The sequence below is a fragment of the Chionomys nivalis genome, chromosome 23 (genome assembly GCF_950005125.1).
Source record: "Chionomys nivalis chromosome 23, mChiNiv1.1, whole genome shotgun sequence".
NCBI lineage: Eukaryota > Metazoa > Chordata > Mammalia > Rodentia > Cricetidae > Chionomys > Chionomys nivalis.
In genome coordinates this window covers 647,749-673,041 of record NC_080108.1, presented here as the reverse complement: position 1 = coordinate 673,041, position 25,293 = coordinate 647,749, and the positions used below count along the sequence as shown (strand labels likewise).

The window sequence follows — 25,293 nt, the reverse complement described above, 5'->3', positions numbered from 1 at the left end:
TAAAGCAAAATTTATTTTTATCTGTACTACACATGTGCATACTTTTATATTACTGTTCCCTAAACCATATGATCTAACAATTATTTACATATTATTTGTACTGTATTAGGTACTATCAATAACCCAGTTATGGTTTGAAGTAAATAGGAGGAAATACATAGATTGTTAACAAGTATGAGACTATTTTAAATGAGGGACTAGAGGCCTAGAGAGATGACTCCATGGTTGAGAGCATTGGCTGCTCTTCCAGAGGACCCAGGTTCAATTCTCAGCACACACATAGAGTTTAAGATATCTGTAACTCCATTTCCAGGGGATACAAAACCCTCTGCTTGTTTCCACAGGGATCAGGCATACAGGTGGTGCACACACATACATGTAGGCATACAGGTGGTGCGCACACATACATGTAGGCAAGCATCCAGATATAAAGTTAACTTTTAAAATTCTGAGGTACTCGACTGTCCCTGTTCTCACATCCTAGCTCTTCCAGCAGTTGTGAGAGGATCATTGTACTGACCAGGTTTGCTACCTGCATTGCTGCTTTAGGTAGAAGCAGCAATGAGAATGTTTTTCAGAGTAACAGGATCTCCACACTGTCTTTCAGTTCACTGGCCCCTCAGGTTGTACTATTCATTGACCCCCACATCCCCAAATATGTCATTTTGGTTAATAGTACCTTGTGTTGTCACTAATTAACCAGTCACCAAACTTATAACCTGGGGTTCTACTTTATACTCTGCCCATACCCCCACCTTTAACCACTCCAGGAACGTCTATTAAACAGACATCGAGTCTACGTTCCTCTCATCTCTTCTGCTACAACGCTTAACCCAGCCACTGCCATCTCTTACTAACCACGTAACTCCTGAACTAGTTCAGACCAATTAGAAAGCTTTCCTCTTGGGTCATCCTGATGGCTCAGTGTGTAAAATGCTTGCTGTACAAAGCCTGACAACCCCCAGGAGGGAAGGTGGAAGAAGAGAACCAGCTCCCAAACGTTGTCCTCTGACAACATTTACAACATGGTGTGTGTACACGTGCACACATCCCCAGATGCTGCTGCTGCTGCTAATAATAATAATAATAATAATAATATAATAATAATAAAACTAAATAAAATCTAGAATGGTTTTATTTCACACAGAAGCCTGGGGCATTTCTTGGGATCCATTACATGATGGTTATGTAACATAACGTCTTCCAAGGCTCAGCGCCCTTCCATCTTTCTGCTCTGCCATCCTCAGCATGCTGACTTGTCCTCCGGGCCTGTCTCCCTCCATTATTCCGAAATGGCTGCAGCAATTCTGGTCATCTTACACACACACAGGACAACATCCCGAGGCAGAGAAGGGGTTGCCCCCTACCATGCTTGTCTTTAGAAGAAAAGGCCTCCCCACTAAACTGGTCACCCACTCCTCCCCTCAGCAGCCAACATCTTATTGGCATGACCTACATACCCAGTGTCAGTTGGAGGAACAAGACCTTGACAGTTGGCTGGTACAAGTTAAGGCTGGTTACAAGTTAGTTCTTGGTACAAGTGAGGTTCTTGGGGCTGGAGCTTGGAACATATCCACTTTAAGGGAGGAGAATGGCCTCAGTGTTCTCTAACAGGGAAGATGTAGACAAATGTTTATTGGAACGGTCATTAACAACTTCTGGTACAATGGTCTCTTCTGTCTTCTTATCTTTGCTTTTCTTTTTTCCTGGTTTTTTGAGACAGGGTTTCTCTGTAGCTTTGGAGCCTGTCCTGGAACTAGCTCTTGTAAGCCAGGCTGGCCTCGAACTCACAGAAATCCACCTGCCTCTGCCTCCTGAGTGCTGGGATTAATGCGTGTGCCACCACCACCCGGCTTTGTCTTCTTATCCTTTCTAAGGAGGTCAGACATAGTGACTTTTTTTTTTTTTTTTTTTTTTTTTTTTTTTTTTTGGTTTTTCGAGACAGGGTTTCTCTGTGGTTTTGGAGCCTGTCCTGGAACTAGCTCTTGTAGACCAGGCTGGTCTCGAACTCACAGAGATCCGCCTGTCTCTGCCTCCCAAGTGCTGGGATTAAAGGCGTGCGCCACCACCGCCCGGCAGACATAGTGACTTTTATGAAACTCCTGTCAGCCACTACTTAATCCACACTCTTATTCAGCACCAATGTGGACCCGAATGGTCTCACGACTCCCTCTCTAGCCTTGTCTTGGCTTCCTCTCAAAACATTGTGCAGCCTTCTGCCTGGGAGGCCTGCACACTCCCTACGCACTTTACAGGATCATCTCCTGTTTGGCTCTTAGCCCTTGGCTGGAAAATTACTCCCTCAAGTAAATGTTTCCTCCTTCAGAGGCTGAGATTGGGGCCTCCTGTTTCCATACCCCCATGGAGTCTTGAACTTCTCCTTCAGAATAGTCATTACATTTCTAAGTACCTCATTTGACTTCCCACTAAGTGAAGGCGTGGATGGCTTCTGCAGCTTCCCCACTTAGCCTGTTTAGAGCCTCTTCAAAGCAGACGCCATATGGACGGGTCATAATGGCTGGGACAAGGAGCATTGAACTAGGAGATAATCTGAAGCTGATGTTTGATCCTAACTTTTTCATTATTTACAATGACATGCATTAGGCAAAAATGCATAGTTTAATGATTCTAGATTTGAATCCAAATCATAGATCAATCATGTACTAACTATAGGGTCTTAGGCAAGGCACCTTCTGTCTCTTAGCCTCATTGAAGGGGAAGTAAACCCTTTAACTAAAGTCATACTGAAAGAGAGAGGTAAACCCTGAACACAACTAATAAGTCATAAGACACACTATTTACATTAAAGAAGGGGTCCAGTTAGGATTAAACAAGAGCTTGTTACAGTCAGTTCATGACCCAGAGATGGTTCTCAGTTAATTCTTGGTGAATGAGCAAATGCACATGCAAAAACAAATGGCAGGTTTTATGAGAGTGCCCAATGAGAAGACACTCAGCAGGAGTAGCTTAACCTATCATACTCCACTGGGACCCTGGGACTAAGTCTGTGTCCTCTGTTCCAGATGAAGCACCACTGTGTAAGAAAGCCATCAGACCTTTGCACCGTGAACGTGAGCGGCATGAAGTTCTCCAAGGTGAGGCCAGCAGCAAAGGCATGACAGAGCCAGATGTGAGGGGGAGGAAGGGAGGGCAGACAAGCACTCACCTGGCAGAAACAAATTCCAACTTTGCTTTAAGTTTAGTGTTTGTATGAATTAGTAAAACTTACCTTATGAATCTGTTCTTGAGACTGGGGGCAAAGAAGATGGTGTGAACTGGCCAGGGAATTTGGGCAGACTGTAATTCCTTGTGTGGAGTTCCCATCACACAAGCTCACCACCTTGTCAGGATAAACAAACTCTTAACGATGAGGTGGAATATATAAGAATGTGTATGGCACCATTGTTTGTAATGATGGAAAATTTGAGACAGACTAAATGTTCACCACTAGGAAAGAATACCTTGTCATATGCTCAAGCAAAGAATTCAAATGGATGAACTGGACCTATGTGTGTCAACACAGATTAATCTCCAAAGTGTTATACGTATCTCAACATAAATCTCAAAATCATACTATTGAGTAAAAAGGCATATTGGACCGTAAGTCTGTATGACTGTGAAGTTTTAAAGCATGTAAATCACCCTTTGCTTAGTTGATGGATATAAACGTGTGTATGTAATACACGTAAAGATCAAGAGCGGGGATGAGGTATGAGGTTTGGGGGCAGGCAGCACATGGAGAGTTGTAAGTCTTCTAATAGTTTCTTTCACATTTAAACAGCTAAGATTCAGCTCTGTTAAAACTGGGTCATGCCTGGCTACATCTTCAGAGATCGTTCACTGTCCTTTTCAATACGTTTGAAGTACTCCAGGGTAGAAGAAAATGAACAGAAAAGCCCCCCAGCCCTCCCCCACACGACTGCTCCTGCACTCAGGATGTCTCTTAGTCCTTTAGGTGTCTGTCCTCTCCGCAGCTGCTCTGATGTCCTGCGGGGCTCCTGGGCAAGGAACTAATCCTGTGCTTTTCTGGAATGCTTTCTGACAGGCAAAGGAAAAGGACTTCAAACATTTCACTTCTGTGATTTATATCAACGCCTCTGAAAACCTGCTGCCTCTAGGTGAGCGTCCTCCTGGCCAGAAAATCACTTGTGACAGGATCTGTCTGTCCATCCGTGATCAGCCTTTCATCTTGGGTGGAGCAGCCGGAGAGTAAGGGCCCCAGAGAGCACTCAGTCTCTCTCCACTCTGGTCCCACACTGCCAAACTGGAGCCTGCTTCTCCACACACACAGATAACCCTCTCCTCCAACCTTGCAAACTCCAGCGAGAGAGAGGCTTTTAAACCTGTGCGTGCCCCTACCAGAGAGAAACCAACCTTGTAAACTCCGGGGAGAGAGAGGCTTTTAAGCCTGTGCACGTCCCTACCAGAGAGAAAGTACCTTGGGTATTCAGCAAATCCACAGTGACCCCTGCTGGTGTCAGAATTGCGTAGCCTTTAGAAAGAAGCATGCTCAGTTTCTTTCTGGAGAGGAGAGTCGAGCTCAGACTCAGACCCAAAATAGGGTGCATATAAGCAACGGTACAGGGAGATCAGGAAACACTACGTAAACATACAAGGGGGACTTTAGCCCATACCAGAGAGTCAGGACACGTAAAAAAAAAGAAGAGCACCTAAGCTACGATCAGAAGATAAACTGAGCTGGCCAGGCAGCTGAGTGGGTTAAAGCACCCGCTGCTGAACTCAGTGACCTGATGATGATCCTTGGGACTCACGTGGTAGACGAAGAAAACCATCTCCCGAAAAGTTGTCCTCTGATATCTGTGTGCACACGTACACATTCACACATGTGTGTACGTGCACATATGCATGCACATGTGCACAAACACACGCACACACATACACATGCATGCATGCACATGCACACATTGTAATAAAGAAATTAACTCAGGAGTTAATGAAGGTGCTTTGATTGGGGGGCAGCTGTGTACTGCCTAGTCACGAAGATTGCTTACAAGGGAATTGAGGCTAGACACATTGGCAGGGCTTAGGGATCTTGGAGGGCTTTGGGAATCAGACTTAATCCTTCAGACAGAAGAGTCCTGGAAGCCTTTAAACAGGGAAGCTCAGTGAGGAGGGACTGGATTCTAAGAGAGAAAATGGAGGCCAGGAGATGCTAAGAATCAGTTCAGTTTTCCGTGGAAGGGGAGATGATGCTTGAGACAGGCCGAGTGAGGGCGAGGTGACCTGTGAGGGTATAAGGAGTGGGATGGATCCAGGGGAATGCTCAGAGACAGTCCTGGAAGTGGGGGTTGATGAGATGAGCTTGGTTTGTCCCCGGGAGTTGGATGGGAACTTCTAAAGAGGCATCCGATGAGACCCCTGCCTTGGAAGAAAGACACATGAAAAGATGGTCAGCCTCACTAGTATCCTCACACCAGGATACTATTGTGTGCCCATCAGATATTGGCCAGTATAACGGCCAGCACTGGTGTGGAGGTGGGTACTCTTGGTGAAGGTAAAATAAAGAAGTCAATGTGACACCATGGACATAATTTGGTCGTATCTCTTGAAGTTTAAAACAGGGCTGGAGAGCTGGTTTAGCTGTTCTTGCAAAAGACCCAGGTTCAGTTTCCAGCACCCATGGGGTAACTCACAGCCACCTGTAACTCCAGTTCCAGGGGATCCAGCACCCTCTTCTAGTCTCCACGGGCTCCTTTACACACTTGGTGCTCATGAAGTCACAAGGCGCACAGACATACACTAAACAAACAAACAAATGCACACACGAATGTTTTAAAAATCAAAATAGTCTTTGCTTTTAGTAGCTCTACTTCTAGGACTTACACAAGGAAACCCACTAGACAGCCTCTTAGTAGGCCTTACTGAGCATTCTGACTCAAGCCTTCTGCAGGCCACACAGCACACCAGGTTCACTTCTGAGGTTCTAAGTAATTCTACAGTGTGTGCCAGCTGCACGGCATCAGGATCCTTCAGTGGAGTCCCCGTGACTGGCCATCTGGGAGGGCTGCCCACTAGCCAAGTGCCACCCCAGGCGCAGGACAGAAACTCTCACTGGGCAAATGCAGGAATCACCTTTGTCCCTTGTGACATTCCATAGTCCTGTAGCTTGTAGCAGTTCCACGAAGGACATATCTGGTTATGGGAGTCACCATTTACAGAAATGTTTATAATTCATACTTTCTCCTGGTCCAGACACAAGATACTGGTCTGCAATCATTTTTACCACAAGCAACAGTTGCCTGGTAACACAGTTACCATAGCATGTGCTTCAGGTTACCAGGGAAACAGGACTAGAAAGGGAATCTTAAGATGCAGTTATCGTATAAGAGGGAGTGTTGGATTACCTCTTACCCCCATAGCCTATATGCTATCAATAAGAAAAGGGTAACGTTATGGCATGTCTATACCAGCAGGTAATTAAGATAGTGGACAAATCTGGTTTTTTTTTTTTTTTTTTTTTTTTTGGTTTTTCGAGACAGGGTTTCTCTGTGGTTTTGGAGCCTGTCCTGGAACTAGCTCTTGTAGACCAGGCTGGTCTCGAACTCACAGAGATCCGCCTGCCTCTGCCTCCCAAGTGCTGGGATTAAAGGCGTACGCCACCACCGCCCAGCTGACAAATCTGTTTGTTTTAACATAGACTAACCTTCAAGTCACTGTTAAAGGAGAACAGCCACATTACAGCGTGTATCCCATGTTATAAGAAGAAAATTGTATCTCAATACACACATGAGAAAAATGAGGTGTATACATGGCATTTTAAACAGTTGGCCCCAACTGTTGGGGCTAAAGGAACATTTTTTTTTTCCTGTGATGTTGACTGTTTGGGGTGAACATAGTGACATCTCTAATCAGAAATAACAGAGATTATCTAGCAGTGTGGCTCAGTGGTTGAGAGTTTGCCTGGCATGCATAAGGTCCTGGGGTTGATTCCTAGTCTGGGAAGAAAAAAAGGAGAAAGACAAGAGATAACTTTTAAGTGGGCTTTGCATTTGAACACACTTTGTGCATCCAAGCCTTAGTTTTTGCTCTTACCAGCAATCCTAATTTCTAAAAAGTCACTTAGTTGCCCGAGCCTCCGTCTCCTCAGCTGTAGAATGAAAGTCATAATTCCTATTAGTGAGTGTGGGTAGAGATTTTAAATTTTCTAAAAGATTATTTTTATTTTTATTTTTTGTGTGTGGGCATGTGTTTGGGTGTATGTACACGAATGCAGGTACTCATAGAGGCCAGGAGAGAGAGGTCATTGGAACCCTTGGAGCTGGAGTAACAGGCAGTTGGAAGCCACCCAGTGTGAGCGCTGGGAACTGAACTCTGGTCCTCTTAACCAACAAGCCATCTCTGAAGCCCTATGGTTAGAGTTTTAAAGGCCTGATACGTAAGGCTTCGTCCACGACTCACCCTTTCCCCCGTGGAAAGCTCAGTGAATGGTCGTTATTCGTATCTTTCTCTTTAAGCCTTTACGAGCTCAAGATTCTCTCTTTCTGTTCCCATGCAGATGCTTTTCACACATTTCCAACCCTAAAGGAACTGGAGCTTGCATTCAATGGCATCAAGATGGTCTATGTGAAATATGGAGACTTCAAGACATTGGAAGTAAGTTGGAGGTAGGGAGTTGGTCCTACCTGTTTCCCTGTAAGGGATTAGTATAGGGGTCTTTACAGAGTGTAACATTGGAGAAGGGTTCTCTGGGCTTTCACTGCTAGGCTCTTTGTGGATGGCCTCTGGAGGTTGTGGTGGTAATGATGACAGTGATGATGATAGTGGTGATGATGGTGATGGTGATGATGATGATGATGATGGTGAAGATGATGATGATGATGGTGATGATGGTGGTAATGATGGTGATGATGATGACGGTGATGATGATGGTGATGGTGGTGATGATGATGGTGGTGGTGATGGTGATGACGGTGATGATGGTGATGGTGGTGATGATGGTGATGGTGGTGATGATGGTGATGATGATGATGGTGATTGCCGTGTACCGCGCCCCCGTGTCTGCGCTCTGTGTGCTGGCACCCAGTTACCGAGCTTCGGGCAAGGGGCTGGAGGTTAAAATACACAGACACACACAGACAGAGAGACAGCGACAGGTCATCCTTGAATTCCCCAAGAATGCCCTCTTTATTGTGTTCAGGGGCAGATTATATGGAGATAGCCATGCCCCAGCCAAACCCACCAGAAACCACTTCCCTGCCATCAGGAACTCCTGAAGGTCTCGTGCTCAGAGCAGCTGTAGGCACTCAGATCAGGGGAAAACAAGTTGTTTACAAGAAATTCAGGATCTGGGGTCTCACTGCTCCCAACAGGTAATGATGGTGATGATGATGGTGGTGGTGGTGATGATAGTAGTGGTGGTGGTGGTAATAGTGGTACCTGTGGTAGATAGGTAACCATAGCCAACATGTATGATTCTGGGATATAAGTGCCTAGGGTTATTCACATGCAGGAGAGTCTATAGAAAAGTGAGTGTCAATGGCGTATCATAGGAGGAGGAGCTTCATAGGAATGTATCTCCTTAGGTGTCTGAAGAGCTGTAGATATTAAGAGCCAGCTGCAGTAAGATAAAGAGACATTATAGACCAATACCAAAACACACCTGACTTGTAAGCCAGGGTGGTCCCAGTGGACTGGGGTAGTACAGGCTGTACATCTATTTCCTAGACCTAGAGCTGAGGATGGACTAAATAGGGCTCCTGTGAACTCAACAGTACGTTCTGCGTGCATGCACATACATGCTTGTTCTCAGGACCTTGGAATAGGAAATCTGGTCTGCATCTCTTCATACTTTATCACCTCCTGTGACTTGGACAGACTAGAGGGCCACTTTTTTTTTTTTTAAACAAGGGAATGAAGCTTGTGTCACTACTTGAGAGTCCCACATGGACTGGAGAACAGTGCCAGAAGTGGGGCTCAGCCACCTGGCCAGGCCAGTCTCTCCCTGAGCAATGCATCCCTCCCTTTGTGCTGGACTAAAAGGAGAGCCTTTCCACCCACGCCTTAGCAGCATGTCTACATGTTGTAAGCTTTGCTAACTTAAATCTGCTTCACGTGTGCCTCACTTGTCTCAGAAACAAGTCAACATGTCAAGGAGTTGACAGCCTTTCTACACCAGAGTTTGGAAACACTTTAGCATATTGGAATGGGCATCTTCCCCAGACGTACGCTGTGTCCTCACATTCTGAAAACGTCTAGTGCTGAATGCAGGGCTGACTTTTCCCATGGTTTCGAGTCACACTGAAGATGACAGCAGTTTGCTCTGACTTGGGACACGCGTTGGTCCTCAGACTTATTCAGTAGGCAAACTGTCAAAGTCCAATAAAATCCAAAATAAGAAGTAACTGATGCAGTTTAGAGCTACGTTAGAGCCTCGTTCTGTATGATATTTTGGTGCTGACAGTGGGAGGTGGATCCTCGACAGTAGAGATCCAAGGAGTCATTTCTCTGGCCGCCAGACCCAGCTGCCCCTATGGACTTCCACTGTTGTTTGACCTTTTCAGAGAACAGTCACTGATCTCCTGAGAACTGCATATAGTGCCATGGATGGTGTCTTCCTCCTCCCACATACCCCAAACACGCCACAAGTGCCAGCGGCCATCCAGAGGGATGTGGTCACAGCTTTGGCTCTGAATGGCTAGCCCGGGATCTAATGTTCATCATGACTGATCTTGTATGTGCCCCCACGTTACAGTCTGATTGCATCTGATGAGGGTTATCTATCCTCCAGACCCGGTATTAGTCAAAAGAATTTGTCGACAAAAGAAAACAGACTCATTTAGGATGCAGAATATAAATGAGAAGGAAAACTCTGGACCGGTCGTTTGTTCTCGCCTCTCTGTGATTTGCAAGGGCTCCTTAGGAAAAAAGATAAACATGTCAAATATCCCGAATTTGCATCTCACAGTAATGAATACTCTAATGTGTAATAAAACCCAATGTGACTCAGCAGATACTGCAGCCAGGCTAGGAATCTCTGTCCTTGGCTGTCAGCGAGCCTGCCCCAAGGGGAGCAGCCCAGAGTGGAATTCCTCCACAGTTTTGGAAAACTTCACTTGGCTGTGATTTGAAAGCAAATCTGGACCCAGCATTAAATAGCCAAAGCAGTAGAATTGGGGTCCACGGGTTTTTTTTTTCTTTCTGTAAGACAAGAAATTAAGTATCTTAAATTTTTATTCCATATATTCATAATTAATTATGACCATCATAACTAGTCATCCGTGCCTCTGTATAAGGGAAGAACTATAGACAGAGTGGAGGCAACCAAGCGTGATGTTGAGTTGTGAACTACTCATAATTGCCGCATGGAACACACTATTCTTCTATTTGTTTGTTGTTTATTTTTGACACAGGGTTTCTCTGTGTAATCTTGGCTGTCCTAGAACTCACTCTGTAGACCACACTGGCCTCACCTCACAGAAGTCTGCCTGATACTGCCTCCCGAGCACTGGGATGAAAGGCGTGTGCCACCTAACCTGGCCTCTTGTTTTTATTTTTAAATGTAAAGACCATTCTTTGTTCATCAGCCACAAATGAGCATCAGGCTGGATCTGACTCCTGAGCTTGAATACTGGGGAACCATTTCAAATGTGGGTGGGATGGGGGGAGGTGAGAGTTGTGGACGGGTAGCGCCGTGTGAGCCTTGGCGTGTCTTGGACTTGCTAAGTAGCTGGAACTATCTCCTGGGTCAGGGATCATGTTGTGGTCAGGGTTGTGTTTCAGAAAACGTGTCTGGCTCCTGTATGAGGAATGGGTTGGAGGGACGATGAGAGACATGAAGGAGGCAGATGCAAACCCATATGCCTTGACAGTCCACACATAGGTATTAGAGACAGGGCTTTCCCATCTTCATGTGTAATTCTCAGAGCCGATTTCCAGGCCTTGTTCCTGACAAGTGAGGTGGCCCTGTTATGTGCACCTCAAGTCCTCCCTTTGCTGTCGGTGCCCAGCCTCTCCTTTACCATAGGCATCACCAATACCCAAACCTTTACAGTTCTCAGAACCAGCAAGAAGATGGCTGCCTCCTGCTCCCCACTTGTGCCCACCACTGTTAACCACCAGTAGTCCTTCCCAGAGGGGCGGGGCCCAAGAGCCCTTTCTCCTTACACAGCCACAGTCGCACCCAGAAGACACAGTTTTACAGCATCCCCTCCCCAACCTCTGGTTCTTAAATTCTTGCCACCCCCTTCTGTGATGTTCCCTGAGCCTTGAAGGAGGGGGTATAGGTGTCCTATCAAGGTCGGGCACTCTGTAGCCACTTACTCTCTATACTCGGATTGGCTGTGAGTCTCTGGGTTGACTACCCACCAGTACAGAAGTTTCTGTGAGCCCAGCAACATCACTTATTAACAGATGGACATAGAGAGCTTGCAGCCCAGGAAATCTCGGAGCTCCCAGAGGGTTAGGACGAAATAAGCCTTCAGCATATGGTGCTGAGACAGTGGCTGATGTGGTGACCACTGGACACATTGCCCTCATCAGCTGGCTCATTTCAGCGCACTTGCATGTGTGTCTGCTTCGTATAAGGGCCTGTGCTCAGTAATAAGGCTACCATACGGCAGTGACATGGCCCCTGACCTCTTCCACCATGGGCCAGACATAGTACATGGCATCTCCAGCTATCTGAAGACATGCAGCCTTGGACAAGTATCCTGGGGTAGCTTAGAGAAAGCTGACAAAGCCAGGGGAGGGAGGCAGCCACCTGCCTGAGGGCTGGGGACTGTTTTATAAGGAAGCACCTTTGAGATGGCCCTTCTGGGGCTAAGCTTCCAATGCCCAGAAACATGAAGAGGGTGACTGGGCGGGGGGGACAGGCCAGGGGTAGGGAGGGCTCTCTGCCCCCCAGGGAGACAGAGCTGTGCAGTGGCAGCTAAGACTGAAGGAGAACAGCCTGACCCCCACAGCTGTGAATGTCAAACCCAAGAGACTTTGTTGTGTGGGTGGTGAGGTTTCCCAAGAAGGAGGAGGGGACGGAGCCAGCTCCTGCGTGTGTTTGGGCCTCGTGTCACGTGTTACTTCTGTTATCCCTTCTTTTGTTTTGTGTGGTAGTTCTTGGACCTTTCCTTCAACAGCCTGACTGAGGAGGCCATCTGTGATCTGGGGATTCTGCCGCATCTCCGTGTGCTTCTCCTCACAGGCAATGGGCTCACCTCTCTGCCACCCAACATGGCTGTTGCAGAACAGTAAGTTCTACCCCCTGGGTTTATTCTGCATGTCCCCTCAGTCAGTCTAGTATTTGGCTACTCTGCTCTGACCTGGGCTACCTAAACACGAATCTTTATAGGAGGTGACTATCTGGATGGCCGGAACATCTGAGGGTGAGGAGCACTCAGAGCAAGGGCTCTGCCTCACTCATCCCTGATCTGCGGCAGCGAGACAAAGATCTGGTGCTTCTCATCCAATATGTAGTCAGTGGATGTTGACCAATAGGGATAGTGATGGGACATTCCTAGTGATGATGTCCATTGCCACCATGAAAGACAATGACAGCGATGATTGGCAGCAGTTTGTTAGTTGCTCCGGGGGTGGGGATAATAGTGATCGATCATCGCATTTAGGGTTTCATTAGTTTGGATCATTTAGTTCCAAACTAACTGAGGAAAAACTGGGTATTTTGAACCTTTGGTGGTATCCTGCACCTATTTTATCAGGATCATGGGAGTTCAAGGTCAACCTGGGTTACATATTGAGACCTTGTCTCCCGTAAAAAAGAAAAGGAGGGCTGGAGAGTTGGTTAAACAGTTAAAAGCACCTTAGTGCTCTTGCATCAAGGACCTGGCTTAGTTCTCAACACCCACATAGCAGCTAACAATCATCTGTAACTCCAGTTCCATAGGAGTCAGTGCCCTCTTCTGGCCTCCTTGGGCACTGCATACACGTGGTGGGCAGACATACATGAAGCACCTATACATATTAAAAATATATATTTTTAAAAAGGAAAGGGAAAGGGGCTTATAAATCTGAAAAGGCCTTAAAATGAATCTGCTAGATTTGTGTGCTGGGTTATGGGGACAGGATGTGGAACTTCTGTTAGGGTGTCTATGGCTTGCACACAGTTTTGCTTGCCTTTGTGCTGACTACATTTGAAGCTAGGCTTTCTCTGTGATAGGACGTGTCTTAGTCAGACTCTCAAAAAAATAGTATTGCAATTGAGAATTTGCTTGCTCTGAGTACAGAGAGATCACCATTGGTATTTTTACTGTGGAAAATTTCAGAAATGTCTAAAGGGAAAGTTATGGTTTGACTTTGTAATACACCCTCAAATGATTTATACACTAAAGGGTAGGTCCCCAGCCGGTAGGGCTGTTTTGGGAGGGACAGGAAGTTTAGGAAGGGAGGCCTGGCTACAGGAAGTCATTTACTGGGAAGGTCCTTGGGGGATCTTGTACCCCTCCCATCCTTGTCTCTCTCTGATTCCTGCCCTCCCTGAGGTTGGTAACTTCTGCCATAGACTCCAGTCGCACGACTCCATCTCAAGCTCAGAATCAAGAGAATAAAGGATCCCAACTGAAGCCAATAACTAAAAGAAATGTTTCTTCCCTGTAAGTTGCTTTTCCGTGGAGCGATGGCTCAGTGGGTAAGAGCACTGGCTTCTCTCACAGAGGTCCTGAGTTCAACTCCCAGCCCTCAGATGGTGCCTCACAACTATCTGATGCCATCTTCTGGTGTACGGACATAAGTGTAGACAAAACTCAAACATAAAAAAACATAAATAAGTTGCTTTTCGTGGGTATTTGTCACCACAGAGGACAAACTACATAACAGAAGGAGAGTAAGTGGTAAGATGGGTTCCCATGCCCCTGCCACTCAGTACTTAGCACCAGACAGTTGTGAGGTCATGGCCAATCTGTTACAGCTATACCCCCCCTCATGCCCTATTGTAGATTATTCTTAAAAAATATGTACCCAGCTATAAATGACTCTGCTCACAAATGAATCAGAAGATTCATGTGTCATCTATAAATATTCAATATGTGCTCCTAGAGATAAGGGCTCTTTTAAAACTCAGAACCAGCAAGCCTTTATCCCACCTCCAGCCTCGCCAATGATAAGTAGAGAGAATCCATTATATAAATCTTAGGACACTTCTGGGACAAATGGAGAAGAGGGTGTGGAAGAACAAAGGAAGGAGGCTGACACTCAGCTGTTGGGAGCCTGGAGTCTGCACCTGGACTTGTAGAGAGGCCACTGCTCGTTCTAGCCCTGCTGCCTGGACACTCACCACCATCTCTGTTCCCACGCTGCTGCTGTATGAGGCCGGGCGGAAGATTTGCCCCCACTTTCCTGGGTTGGCAGAGTCTTGCCCGTCCCTTCAATTGATAGCACTGCGCTTGAAGCCAGGTTAAAAAGTCAGTTTGGCACGCATAGTTAAGCTCTGCCATGCAGAGCTGAGCACAGAGGGAAGGGGTGAAGGCTGAGGGCATGGAGCCAGATGACTGGCACACCCACCCCTTGGAGCCCTAGTATCTCTCTCCTTTCTGTATTTCATTCCCACACAACAGTAACAACCACCATAGGCTTCATGTAACTGACATTTGAAGACACTCTCCCTACTCCACAACATGCTGACATGTAGCTCCATCAGCTTCTGTATGTATCTCTGAACTACTACTTCCGTAGAAATGTAGGAGCCAGGCATGGTAGCATTGCCTGTAATCGCTTGGAAGAGAAAGGCGGAGGATGAGAGTTCAGTGCTAGCCTGAGCTACACTGTGAATTTGAGGTCAGCCTGGGGTACACAGACTGTCTCAGGAAAAAAAAAAACACTTATGGATGTTCTATAACCAAAAACTAAGTTATGAATCTGCAGTGCACATGCACACACTCATGTGTCTATAAAACAAGAAGAAAATGTAACAAAATAGTTACAATTGCTGCAGTCATCTTTGTAAGCAGATTCTTCTTTGGGCACTGAGATTTATTACTAATCATGAAAGCTCGACCTTAGCCTAGGCTTGTTCCTAACTAGCTCTTATAACTTAAATTAGCCCCATTTTTAATCTACGTTCTTCCATGTGCTCATTACCTCATTTCTATTATGCCCTTCCTGGTGTTGTCATGCCTGACTGGTGACTCTGCCTTCTTCCCAGGGTCCTCTCTGCCCCCAAGCTCCTGCCTAGCTATGGACCATTTAGCTTTTTTATTAAGCTAATCACAGTGACATAACTTCACACAGTGTAAAGGACTATTCCACAGCTTTCCTCCCTTCTTGTCTAAGTAAAAAGGAATGGGTAACATAATAAAACTATAAATAAAAAGAACATTATCAGGTAAGAATTGCATTTATAATGTCCAGCCCATTTGTATTTGGCATATCTGGAGAAAATGCTCCATTATTTATTCTATCTTGATGAGTCCAAAGCTCTGTACCTAATTTACCTTCTGTCATAACTAAGGAAAACTGCAATTATGACTACCTAGTCTTCAACTCTATCAAAGACCCCAGAAGAAATAATATTACCTGAGTAGACAGTAATTATAGTGAAAGCCATTTCCAAACCTATAGAAATGAGACATCTGGCCACCTGACAGTCACTCAAGGTTCTTCTGCAATGTTGGGGCATCCAACCTTAGGAGTACAAACCTAGAATATCTGGCAGACTCTTCTATGAAGCAGGAATTTTTGAAGGACTTTCCTGTCTTACTGTGGGAAAGTTAAACAGTCTTTCTCCTTTGTGTCCTGTTGTCCAGTTTGTACAGTATACTGTCAGCAGTCGAGAGCAGTTTCTTGCCCAAATGGCCAATTTTGCCACATTGAAAGCAGACTCCATATGGAGTTTCTTCAATGCCCACCATCTCTGAAGTCAATTGATGCTGCCAGGAGCAGATGCGTCTCACTGTCATGAAAATCCTGTGTTAACAAAAAGTTTTAAATGTCATATTCTGTAGGTCTTTGAAGTGTTTGAAGACCATCTATCTAAAATATATGTTTGATCTTTTTTTAAAATATTTATTATGTATACAATATTTTGTCTGTGTGTATGCCTTCAGGCCAGAAGAGGGTACCAGACCCCATTACAGATGGTTGTGAGCCACCATGTGGTTGCTGGGAATTGAACTCAGGACCTTTGGAAGAACAGGCAATGCTCTTAACCTCTGAGCCATCTCTCCAGCCCCTATATGTTTGATCTTGAAAACATACATGACTAAAAGTTTTTTTGAGTTTTGTTTTTTGTTTTTGTTTTGTTTCTCTTTTCTTTTGGTTTTTTGAGACAGGGTTTCTCTGTATAGCTTTGGAGCCTGTCCTGGAAATAGCTCTTGTAGACCAGGGTGGCCTCAAACTCACAGAGATCCACCTGCATCTGCCTCCCGAGTGCTGGGATTAAAGGAGTGCACCACTAATGCCTAGCTAAAAGTTTGATTGTTATAGGTGATTAACTACTAACCTGTATTTCTTTTTTATCCTAAGTAGTTTTTAATAACTTTCAAAAACTAAAAATTTACATTGCATTGTTAAATGAGTTGCATAGGTGCAATGCCTTAAATAAGAGGAGAAATGTAAGAATTGTATGTTCTAATAAAAATAACCTTAAATTTGTATTACTGTACAAAAATCCATACCAATGTAAAGTATTTGAGACTAGTGGTAGTTCAGAAGTAGACTCTACAATCCACCCTTTTATCTCATCATTTTATACTATAGCTCCCTTTTTTCTTCAAAAGAGATCCCTGAATCTAATGTCCTTTGTTTAGTTTTTTAACCATGACCAATAACAATTTGTGACCAACCCCCTTAAACAATGATAAACATTCATAACCCACCAAATATCCAAAAACCATACACCCCACCTCTCAGGAATATAGAAATTGTGTTTCCTAGACTGCTTCCTGTTGTTTGGGAGCATTGGTATCTTTGGGGGACCCTGAGAAAATTAGGTAATAGTCAAGTCCTGACTAGAATAGTCTGTGAGGCTGGACCTTCTCAGCCAGCAGCCTTGAAGCTGTTCTGGATCTCTCAGGAAAATCTGAAGGAAGATCTTCTAGAGAGAAATTTCAACCATGGTAAAGATGCCAAAAGAGCCAAGAAGACAAGGGGAAAGTCAGGAAAATGATGTACAAGCAAAATATGAATATCGAAGAGTGAGAGCCTGAGAAGAAACAAAAACTGTACAAAGTATTGAAGTGAAAAGGTGATCAGAGGAGTCCAAAGGCAGGCTTATCAAGTCTGAGAACTAAAAGGACTCTCCTCTTCAGAACCAGAGGTACCTGAAGATACTGTCAAGCAAATCAATCTGTGTTCTATGGAAGCCCTGGAAGAGGAAGAGGGGCAAGCTGGGAGAGGGAGGAGGAGAAGAAGGAGGGAGGGAGGGAGGGAGGGAGGGAGGGAGGGAGGGAGGGAGGGAGGGAGGGAGGAGGAAAAGGAGGGGGGAGGAATAAGGCAGGCAGGGAGGGAGGGAGAGATATTATTTGAAGAAATAATGACCCTATAATAAGTTCCCAAGCTTTATATGAATATAAGCATCTGTGAAGCCCAGTGAACTTGGTGCAAACACTATAATTCGTGTCAAAGATAAAGAGAAGTTTGAAACCAGTACAAGGGAAATGACCCCTCACATGACGGAGTCTCAGTAAGAGTATCAGATGATTTTTGACTTTGGCAGCTAGAAGGTAGAAGTCTGACATATTCAGAGTGCTAAAAGAAAAACCTGCCTACCAGGAGTCCCATGTCCTGCAAAGTTGCCCTTCACGATGCTAGAGGGATGACTGAGTCCATGCTACCCTTGAGAGGACCCAGTCTCTATTCCTAGCAGCCCACCCAGGAGCTTTCAGTGGCCTGCTGGGCTCCAGCTACAGGGAATTCAATGCTGTCTGGCCCCTGTAGATCCTGCATTCAGATGTACACACACACACACACACACACACACACAAAACAAACCGTCTTTCTGTGGTAAGGGAGAAACGAAGGCATTTCAAGATACGCAAAAGCTAAATGAACTCCTTACCTGTAGACCTCCTCTATAGGAAGTATTAGGAGGGGGCGTGACCTGAGACTGGGATGAAAGACAGAACCCAAAGCCCTAAGCAGAAACAAAGATTGTATTTAGGTCAATACTCAGTCAACACGGTATTACTGTAATAATACTGCAGTTCCATGTAGAACGCTGTGGGCAGAGAAGGCGAATGTATCCCAAACTGCCGGATCACTTTAATAGGGACAAACACTCGAATGTGAAGGAAGGGATGTATTGCAGCCAGTCTGTCCCCACTGGACTGCTCGAACTCCTGAAAAGGTGCCTTTGGGGCACAGCGGTGATCTCTGCTGCTGGCAGATGATGCACTGTGTGCTTTGAGGACGGGAAGTGCATAGTCTTCCTCCCTGCTGTGGAGGCCAGTTGGCCACCTGACATTCACTGAATTAGGTCACCTTGTCCATCTGATGGCTGGGATCTCTGCAGTGTGTACACTTACGGAGGACAGAAATAGCCTTCTACCCTCCATCCATCTGAAAGTCCATTCAGAGATCAGCCCAGCCACCCGTTAGCAGTTATTTTTTTTTAACAAGCTTTTATTATCCACCCACTGCCTGGGGAAGATCTGTACTTCTGACTCTCCACGCAAGCGCATGGACAATCAGGTATGTTGCTGTAAGCTTTACTGCTGTGTAGAGCCATACCATGACAGCTCACTTTTCATTGATGTTAGCATATCAATACGGAATAATTTTCGAGTACAGTGGAGGCATTTTCCCCATCTAGCAGGTGCAGGGCTTTGGTTGTGAGCTGAGGGAGAGAGCTCTGTTGGTAAAGTGAATACTTAGCATCACAAAGCCCCGAGTTCAATTCCCAGCAGCACAGAAACTAGGTGTGGTGGGTGGCACCTGATCCTAGAACTTAGGAAGTGGAGCCAAGAGGATCTGAGGTCTGAGAATACATTGTGAATTTGAGGTCAGTCTGGGAAACATGAAATCCTACTTTTAAAAAGGAGGTAGGGAATGTCTCAGAGGGTAAAAGTCGGGATGTGTCTGGGTACCCACCTGTAACTCTCACACTGGGGCAGGGACAAGCAGATGGCCTGTAGGAGTCCCCAAACAGTGACCTCCAGCTTCAGTAAGAGACCCTGTCTCAAGAGAAAAAAGTGGAAAGTGATAAAGACTCCTGGCCTTGACCTCTGCCCCCACACATGGATGAACCCAGTTACATAGACATGTGTATATATACACCATAACCCCACACACATCCACATACACCCACACCCACATACACATAACCACACACATACACCCACACACATACACATAACCACACATACATACCCCCCCACATACACCCACCCACCCACACGTACATCCTCCCCACACACATACACACAACCACACACACAAACATACACCCACCCACACATACATACATCCTCCCCACACACATACACCCACACCCACACATACACATACCCACACACATATACCCCACACACAATACACCCACACACACATACATCCTACCCACACACATACACCCCACACAATACACCCCACACACACATACACCATAACCTCCCCCCACACAGAATTATGAAAAGTTTATCCCATAGACGCTGAGAGCAGAATGAAATAGAGGCTGAGGAGAGCTGGGAGAGGACAATGGGGAGAGGGGGTCGACAGGTATAGAGCTCTGGGTATAGAGGAGAAGTGAGTTCTCATGTTCTATTGTAATAAGTTATATTATAAGTATGTGCTGGATGGGAAGGAAGGAAGGAAGGAAGGAAGGAAGGAAGGAAGGAAGGAAGGAAGGAAGGAAGGAAGGAAGAAGAAGAAAGTAGAAGAAAAGATTTGAAATATTTTTTATCATGAAACAGTATGTGTTTGAGAAAATAGATGTGTGTATGATGATCCAAACATTACATAATGTATATATTATCAAAGCATCGCATAGTGCTCCATAAATACATTTTAAATGTGCCCATTATTTTCAAAAGCACATTTCTGTCACTAGATGAGTCCCATCAGTCAGACATCTGGTTCGTGATGAATGACTCACATCACATGGCCATTTTGTGTCTCATGTGTAGCTCAGTCTTTGCCAAAAACTGGTTTTCCAAAGGAAAAGGGGCAATATTTTTCTCTTAATGGTTTCCGATATTCCTACCTACAAAGGGTTCTATTTATAGCACAGCATTGTCATTCATCACCCAACCCAGAACATATCTGAGCGAGAATAAAAGAACAGCTTGAGAAAATGGAGAAATGCAAGCTTCACTTGAAGAACAGGAAACGTGACAACCCTGTCTGCGTGACACATCTGTTGCTCTGGACCGTCAGCACCTGAGTGGGCTTACCAAGTGATGGTCCAGCAAAAGAGCAGCTGGCGCTGCAGTCCCAACCTGCTGAAGAGCCTTGTCCTGAAAACTGGTAAAATTAGTCGGGAGAAATTAGTCAGCGGGTCTGACTGGAACCCAGCGGGACCAACGAAGCTTTGTACAGGCAATGCAGCCTGACATGTTCCACATACCTGAGCACCAAGGAAATTAGACAGGTGACAGTCCCTAGAATTCCTGTGTGGTTTACCTTTAGCCTGTGACACAGGTGAGCCTTACTGTGCCATCTGGGGTGTGTGTGTCTGTGTGACTTTATTACCAAGTCCACTCAGCATGATGTTTCCTGTGGGACATCAAAATAAAAAAAATCCTTACGGATTGATCATAATAGGGCTTGAAGTTCGTGTGGCCCTGAGGGAAGAGGGCACAGGTATACTGATGTCCCCATCAGATTAAAGCAAGATATTTCTGGAAGTCCAATTAACTGATAAAGAGAAGGGTCCATTTTCAGGTTCTCAGATCGACTCCAAGTGCCACAAGCTCTGTTGATTTACCACAGAAAGCTTTCACATCTGCAACAACAGCTGGAGAGGGAGTCACCAGGGAGTTAAGATCCCATAATCTGCACTCATTTTTCAAGGCCTGACATTTGCACGAGGCAGATGAGCAGGGGGCGCTCCATGGGAATGTCATATGATTTGACAGCCTCCCTGTTCCCATGCATCCATGCCGGCACCGCTCTCTCTGCAGTGACCTCGGGATGACAACGGAGTTTTCAGTTTACTGTTAGGGAGGTGTTCTAGAGCTCCAGCGTGGCGTTTTCCATAGCAACAGTCCCCCAGTTTGGGGCTGAGTAAACAAGCGTGGGTGTTCTGTCACTTGATTAGTGCGTCTAATTCAAGCTGTGGGGGGAATTCTAGCCTTCCCCTGACCTCCACAGTCCCCACGCTGAATGGCAGCCTTCCCCCTCCCCCGCCATGCCTTCCACATCCCCAGAGACCCACGCCAGCCAGCAGGTATCGTCTGACGGTTTGTCTAAGTCCAGCTGGACATTGTACGGTGCTGCTTGCTGTTCTGTGTGGGTGGCGCTTGGTGTGGTAGCTACAGTCATAGCAAGCGCTCGCTCAAATGCTCAAATGAGCTGCTCTGAGGCAAAAGCTTTTCTCTTTCATTTAAGTCCAATTCCATCTAATTTAAATGCAAATACTGAACCAAAAGAAATGTCCCAACTCTCCCTTTTAACGACTTAAATCACTTTTTTTCTTGGCATACTGAGAGTCTCTCTGATTATCTAGTGTAGATTCTACATGGATAATTCCAAACCTTCTTAATTCGGTTACAGTAACTGAAATTATTTGAAAGTATTTCTAGTACACACTGTCTCTTGGGGTTTAGTCCTCTGGTTCCCTAAACTTTACCCATAGGCATTTTCCTAGGCTTCCATTCTGGGGCACACCATGTACCTAAGGTTTAGGACCCTCATTGGCACTATCAACAGACTTTCCAGTCAACTTCCCAGCCTGCCTGTCATTCCTGTAGTGGGCAGACAGCTCTGGGGAAAGTAGCCTTTGGGTCACTTCCTAAAACTCAGCCCCATAATCCCTCACATCTTATGAGTTTTGGGGCACTTCAGATAAGTTGGCCTACATTACTTGTCTACTGTTGGGAGCAGTGAAACAACTTGTTTTCCCCTGATCTGAGTGCCTACAGCTGCTCTGAGCACGAGACCTTCAGGAGTTCCTAATGGCAGGAGAGTGGTTTCTGGTGGGTTTGGCTGGGGCGTGGCTATCTCTATATAATCTACCCCTGAACACAATAAAGGGGGCATTCTTGGGGCTTTGGTATCAGTGTTAAAAGGTCTGCATGTTGGTCTGTCTCTACGTGTGTATTCTCAACCTCCAGCCCCCTTGCCCGAAGCTCGCGAACTGGGTAATAGCGCACAGAGCGCAGACACGGGGGCGCGGTGCGCCGGCAGTCTACGACAACATCAGCTTCCATTTCTTTGGCCGGGTGTCCAGAGGTACAGCTTTACAAACTCTCCATCTCTGCTCACTCCCAGACAGATTTCCTGCTTGGGGGAGGAGGGGGCTTTGAGGGGTTCACGCCCTCCTGAGGGTGGACAACCCTTTAACATCTCTGACTTGCACTGGATGCCCTTCTGTCAGCACGCTCTAGGTTTTGATTCTCCAGGCTGTTAAGCCATAATTCAATTCCAACAGGATCAGCAAAGCCCCTGAGACTGCCCAGTCTCCTAGATTCAGTTCTGTCTTGGGGATTTAGGTTCTGTACACTGCTTCCTCCAGGCCTTTGGACCTCCGGCAGGTTTGAAAATGAGGCCTCTCTTTCCTTTTTGCGCACTGTTCATGACTATGGTGTCTCCGTGGGAAGCCTTGCTGCATAAAGTAAAGTAAGTCCCTGCCAGAGCTTCCTCTGAGTTAGTCGGTTTGTGTCCGTGATGCCCAGATCACGAGTGCCCTGAAAAAACAAGGAGACTGGATCCTGGATGTAAAAGTAAACTTTGGACTCTCGTGTGTCCAATGCATTGCCAATGCATTGGCGTGATCAGAGTCTCAAGCTCACCTGGGGTGGGGTGAGGTATTTCTAAGGTTCAGGACCTCTGATTGGCTGACATTTGTCTAGGGGTGCCCTGGTGAAAGGGGATGGGTATGTGCTGGGCTAAGGGATATCAGGTGATCCCATTTACAATGGTTGGAACATTAGGTTTCTCCTTTGGAATGTTAGGTATCCCCCGCCCCCTGCACCCCCCCCATCTGTTCCTGGGTGGTCCAATCTGAAACTCAGGCCCCTATTGAACTTGTCATGACTAGGTCCTACATTCTCCCCTTCACAAGTACGGAGCAGCTTTTATAAGGCTAAGATTTTCATTACATTTCTGTCAGGTTTAGCTTTAAAAATAATGATTTTGAATTGAAGCTCTTTTTAGTGAAACATAAAATATTTATATGATTCAGTTTATCCAAATAGCTTAAGCTTAGCAAAGCTGGCAAAGATAAGGAGGCTAGACTTAAATGTTTAAGCCTGAATAGACCTTGAGTGAGGAAAGACATTTCTAAGCCACTGGCTTTCAACTTTTTTTAATGCTTTGACCTTTTAATATAGTTCCCTATTACAATTTTTTCCCGTTATTTTACAGCTGCAGTTTTGTTATTGCTATGACTCTTAATGTAAACATCTGACATGCAGGTGGCCCTAGGCTACCCCTGTAAAAAGGTTTTATATTAACCCCCCAAAGGGCTGAGACTCAGTGGACTGAGAAACTGTTCCAAGCCCTTTGTCAGACAGCTTAGGTCACTGTCTTGCTGCATCATGAGAAATTAACTCCCCAGTTAATTTCCAGTTAGCATTTGGTGCTTATGGCTGTGACCCTAATTTTTAGCCTTTTCTGTTAAGTACAAATATAAAGCATTTTATAAGCACAAATGTCCATAGCCTTATAAATTTAAGTATTTTCAAAACTGTTCTTAAAAAAAATTTAAATCTCACTGGAAGGTGATGGCACAGGCCTTTAATCCCAGCACTCGGAGGCAGAAGCAGGTGAATCTCCATGGGTTCAAGGCCAGCCTGATCTACAGAGCGAGTTCCAGGACAGGCTCCAAAGCTACACAGAGAAACCCTGTATTTTAAAAAAAATTAAATCTCTTAAATGTCTTTCTGCAGTATCAAGAATCTTTTTTTTTTTTTAATCAAAGTATCTTTTTTTTTTTTTTCTTTTTGAGCGGCTTAGATCCCCCTTTGACCCACTCCCGGAAGTGTGTACACAGCCTGCCTGCCTTTTAGATCTCAGCCTGCTCCACTTCACTGTACCCGGTGCTTCTGGTGACTGTCACCTGGCACTGGCACTTCTAAAACTCGTAAGGTCCATCCGTGTGACTGGACTCTGTTTGGGACTCTAGTCCAGCCATACATTTGTAGACCTCAGCTGTTCCCTCTGATCCTTTCATGTCTTTATAATCATTGTCACCTGAGTGACTTCAGACTACAAAGTTTAGCTGCCAGAACAAGGTATATTTCTGTGTACAAAAGCATTGAGGTGCAGATTTAATATTTTAATTCTTATTTTTTATAAACCCTGTGTTTAGGACAGGACATGAATTACCATATGAAAATCTACCTTGGAGATCTGTTGTCTCCTGGTCAGGCTCATCTCACGAGGTTGTCTCTAATCAAGATGGAGAAATCCTGTGACAGCCATCTTTAACTCCAGCAGAATGGCAACCACCTGAGTAAAGAATGGTGGCAATCCAAACTGGAATCATGTCGTATGGTTCCTTTACAATTACCCATGTACAGATTTTAAATCACCAATTTCCAGTGTCACTAGCTTTAATTTTTAGCTAACTTTGTTTTAATTTTAACAGATTTTTAACCATATCTAACCAAATAAACTTAGGAATTTTAAAGTAGAGAGTGTTCACATAAACCATCTCTAAATTGTTTGGTTGTTTTCTGTGTTGTCACTGTCAGGGGCTCAGACTGACAGAGCAACATAGAGAAAACTTCTAAATAGGTGTGCTGGGTTTAGCGAAGGAAGAGCCATATTCCCACTCTAGAGCCAGCTTTTTAATAAGAACAGCATAAGACAGTTTTAATGTTATCTACATCAAAAGATATCTGAGCTCCTGCTAACCCGAATCCAGTGATCAGAGCTCAGCGACAAATTCTCAGTCATGATCATATATGTAACCACAGCAGTGGGTGGTGACTGACTGCTGATATCCAAACCATTCTTGTTTCAGCTCCATGCCTGCAGCAAAACTTACAGAACACCAGAAAACACAGACAAAACTTTCCAACAAAATAAGCATACACATCCTGATTGACAGGCAGGTGGACAATACCCCTCCCACTGATCTCCTCAAAGGACGTGTGCAGGGACAAAGCAGGCTTGGGGGAAATGTTGCTCACTGGTTGCCTGTGTGCCTATATCTCATGCATGGAATGTGTGCATATTTTATGACTGAAGCGGAATGTGCAAGGAGGGATGAAACTGAGATCTGAGTCA

At 45.3% G+C, this 25,293-nt stretch overlaps 1 protein-coding gene across 2 annotated transcripts in view; it reads left to right on the top strand.

Moving 5' to 3' along the window:
- Positions 1–25,293, top strand: part of Xrra1 (X-ray radiation resistance associated 1) — a 64,663-nt gene that overhangs the window by 15,840 nt on the left and 23,530 nt on the right. For both annotated transcript variants that reach the window (XM_057756682.1, XM_057756681.1), the window contains 4 exons: positions 3,024–3,095; positions 4,046–4,118; positions 7,517–7,614; positions 12,067–12,200. In XM_057756682.1, coding sequence (XP_057612665.1) covers positions 3,024–3,095; positions 4,046–4,118; positions 7,517–7,614; positions 12,067–12,200 — 377 coding nt within the window. The remainder of the gene's footprint in view (positions 1–3,023; positions 3,096–4,045; positions 4,119–7,516; positions 7,615–12,066; positions 12,201–25,293) is intronic.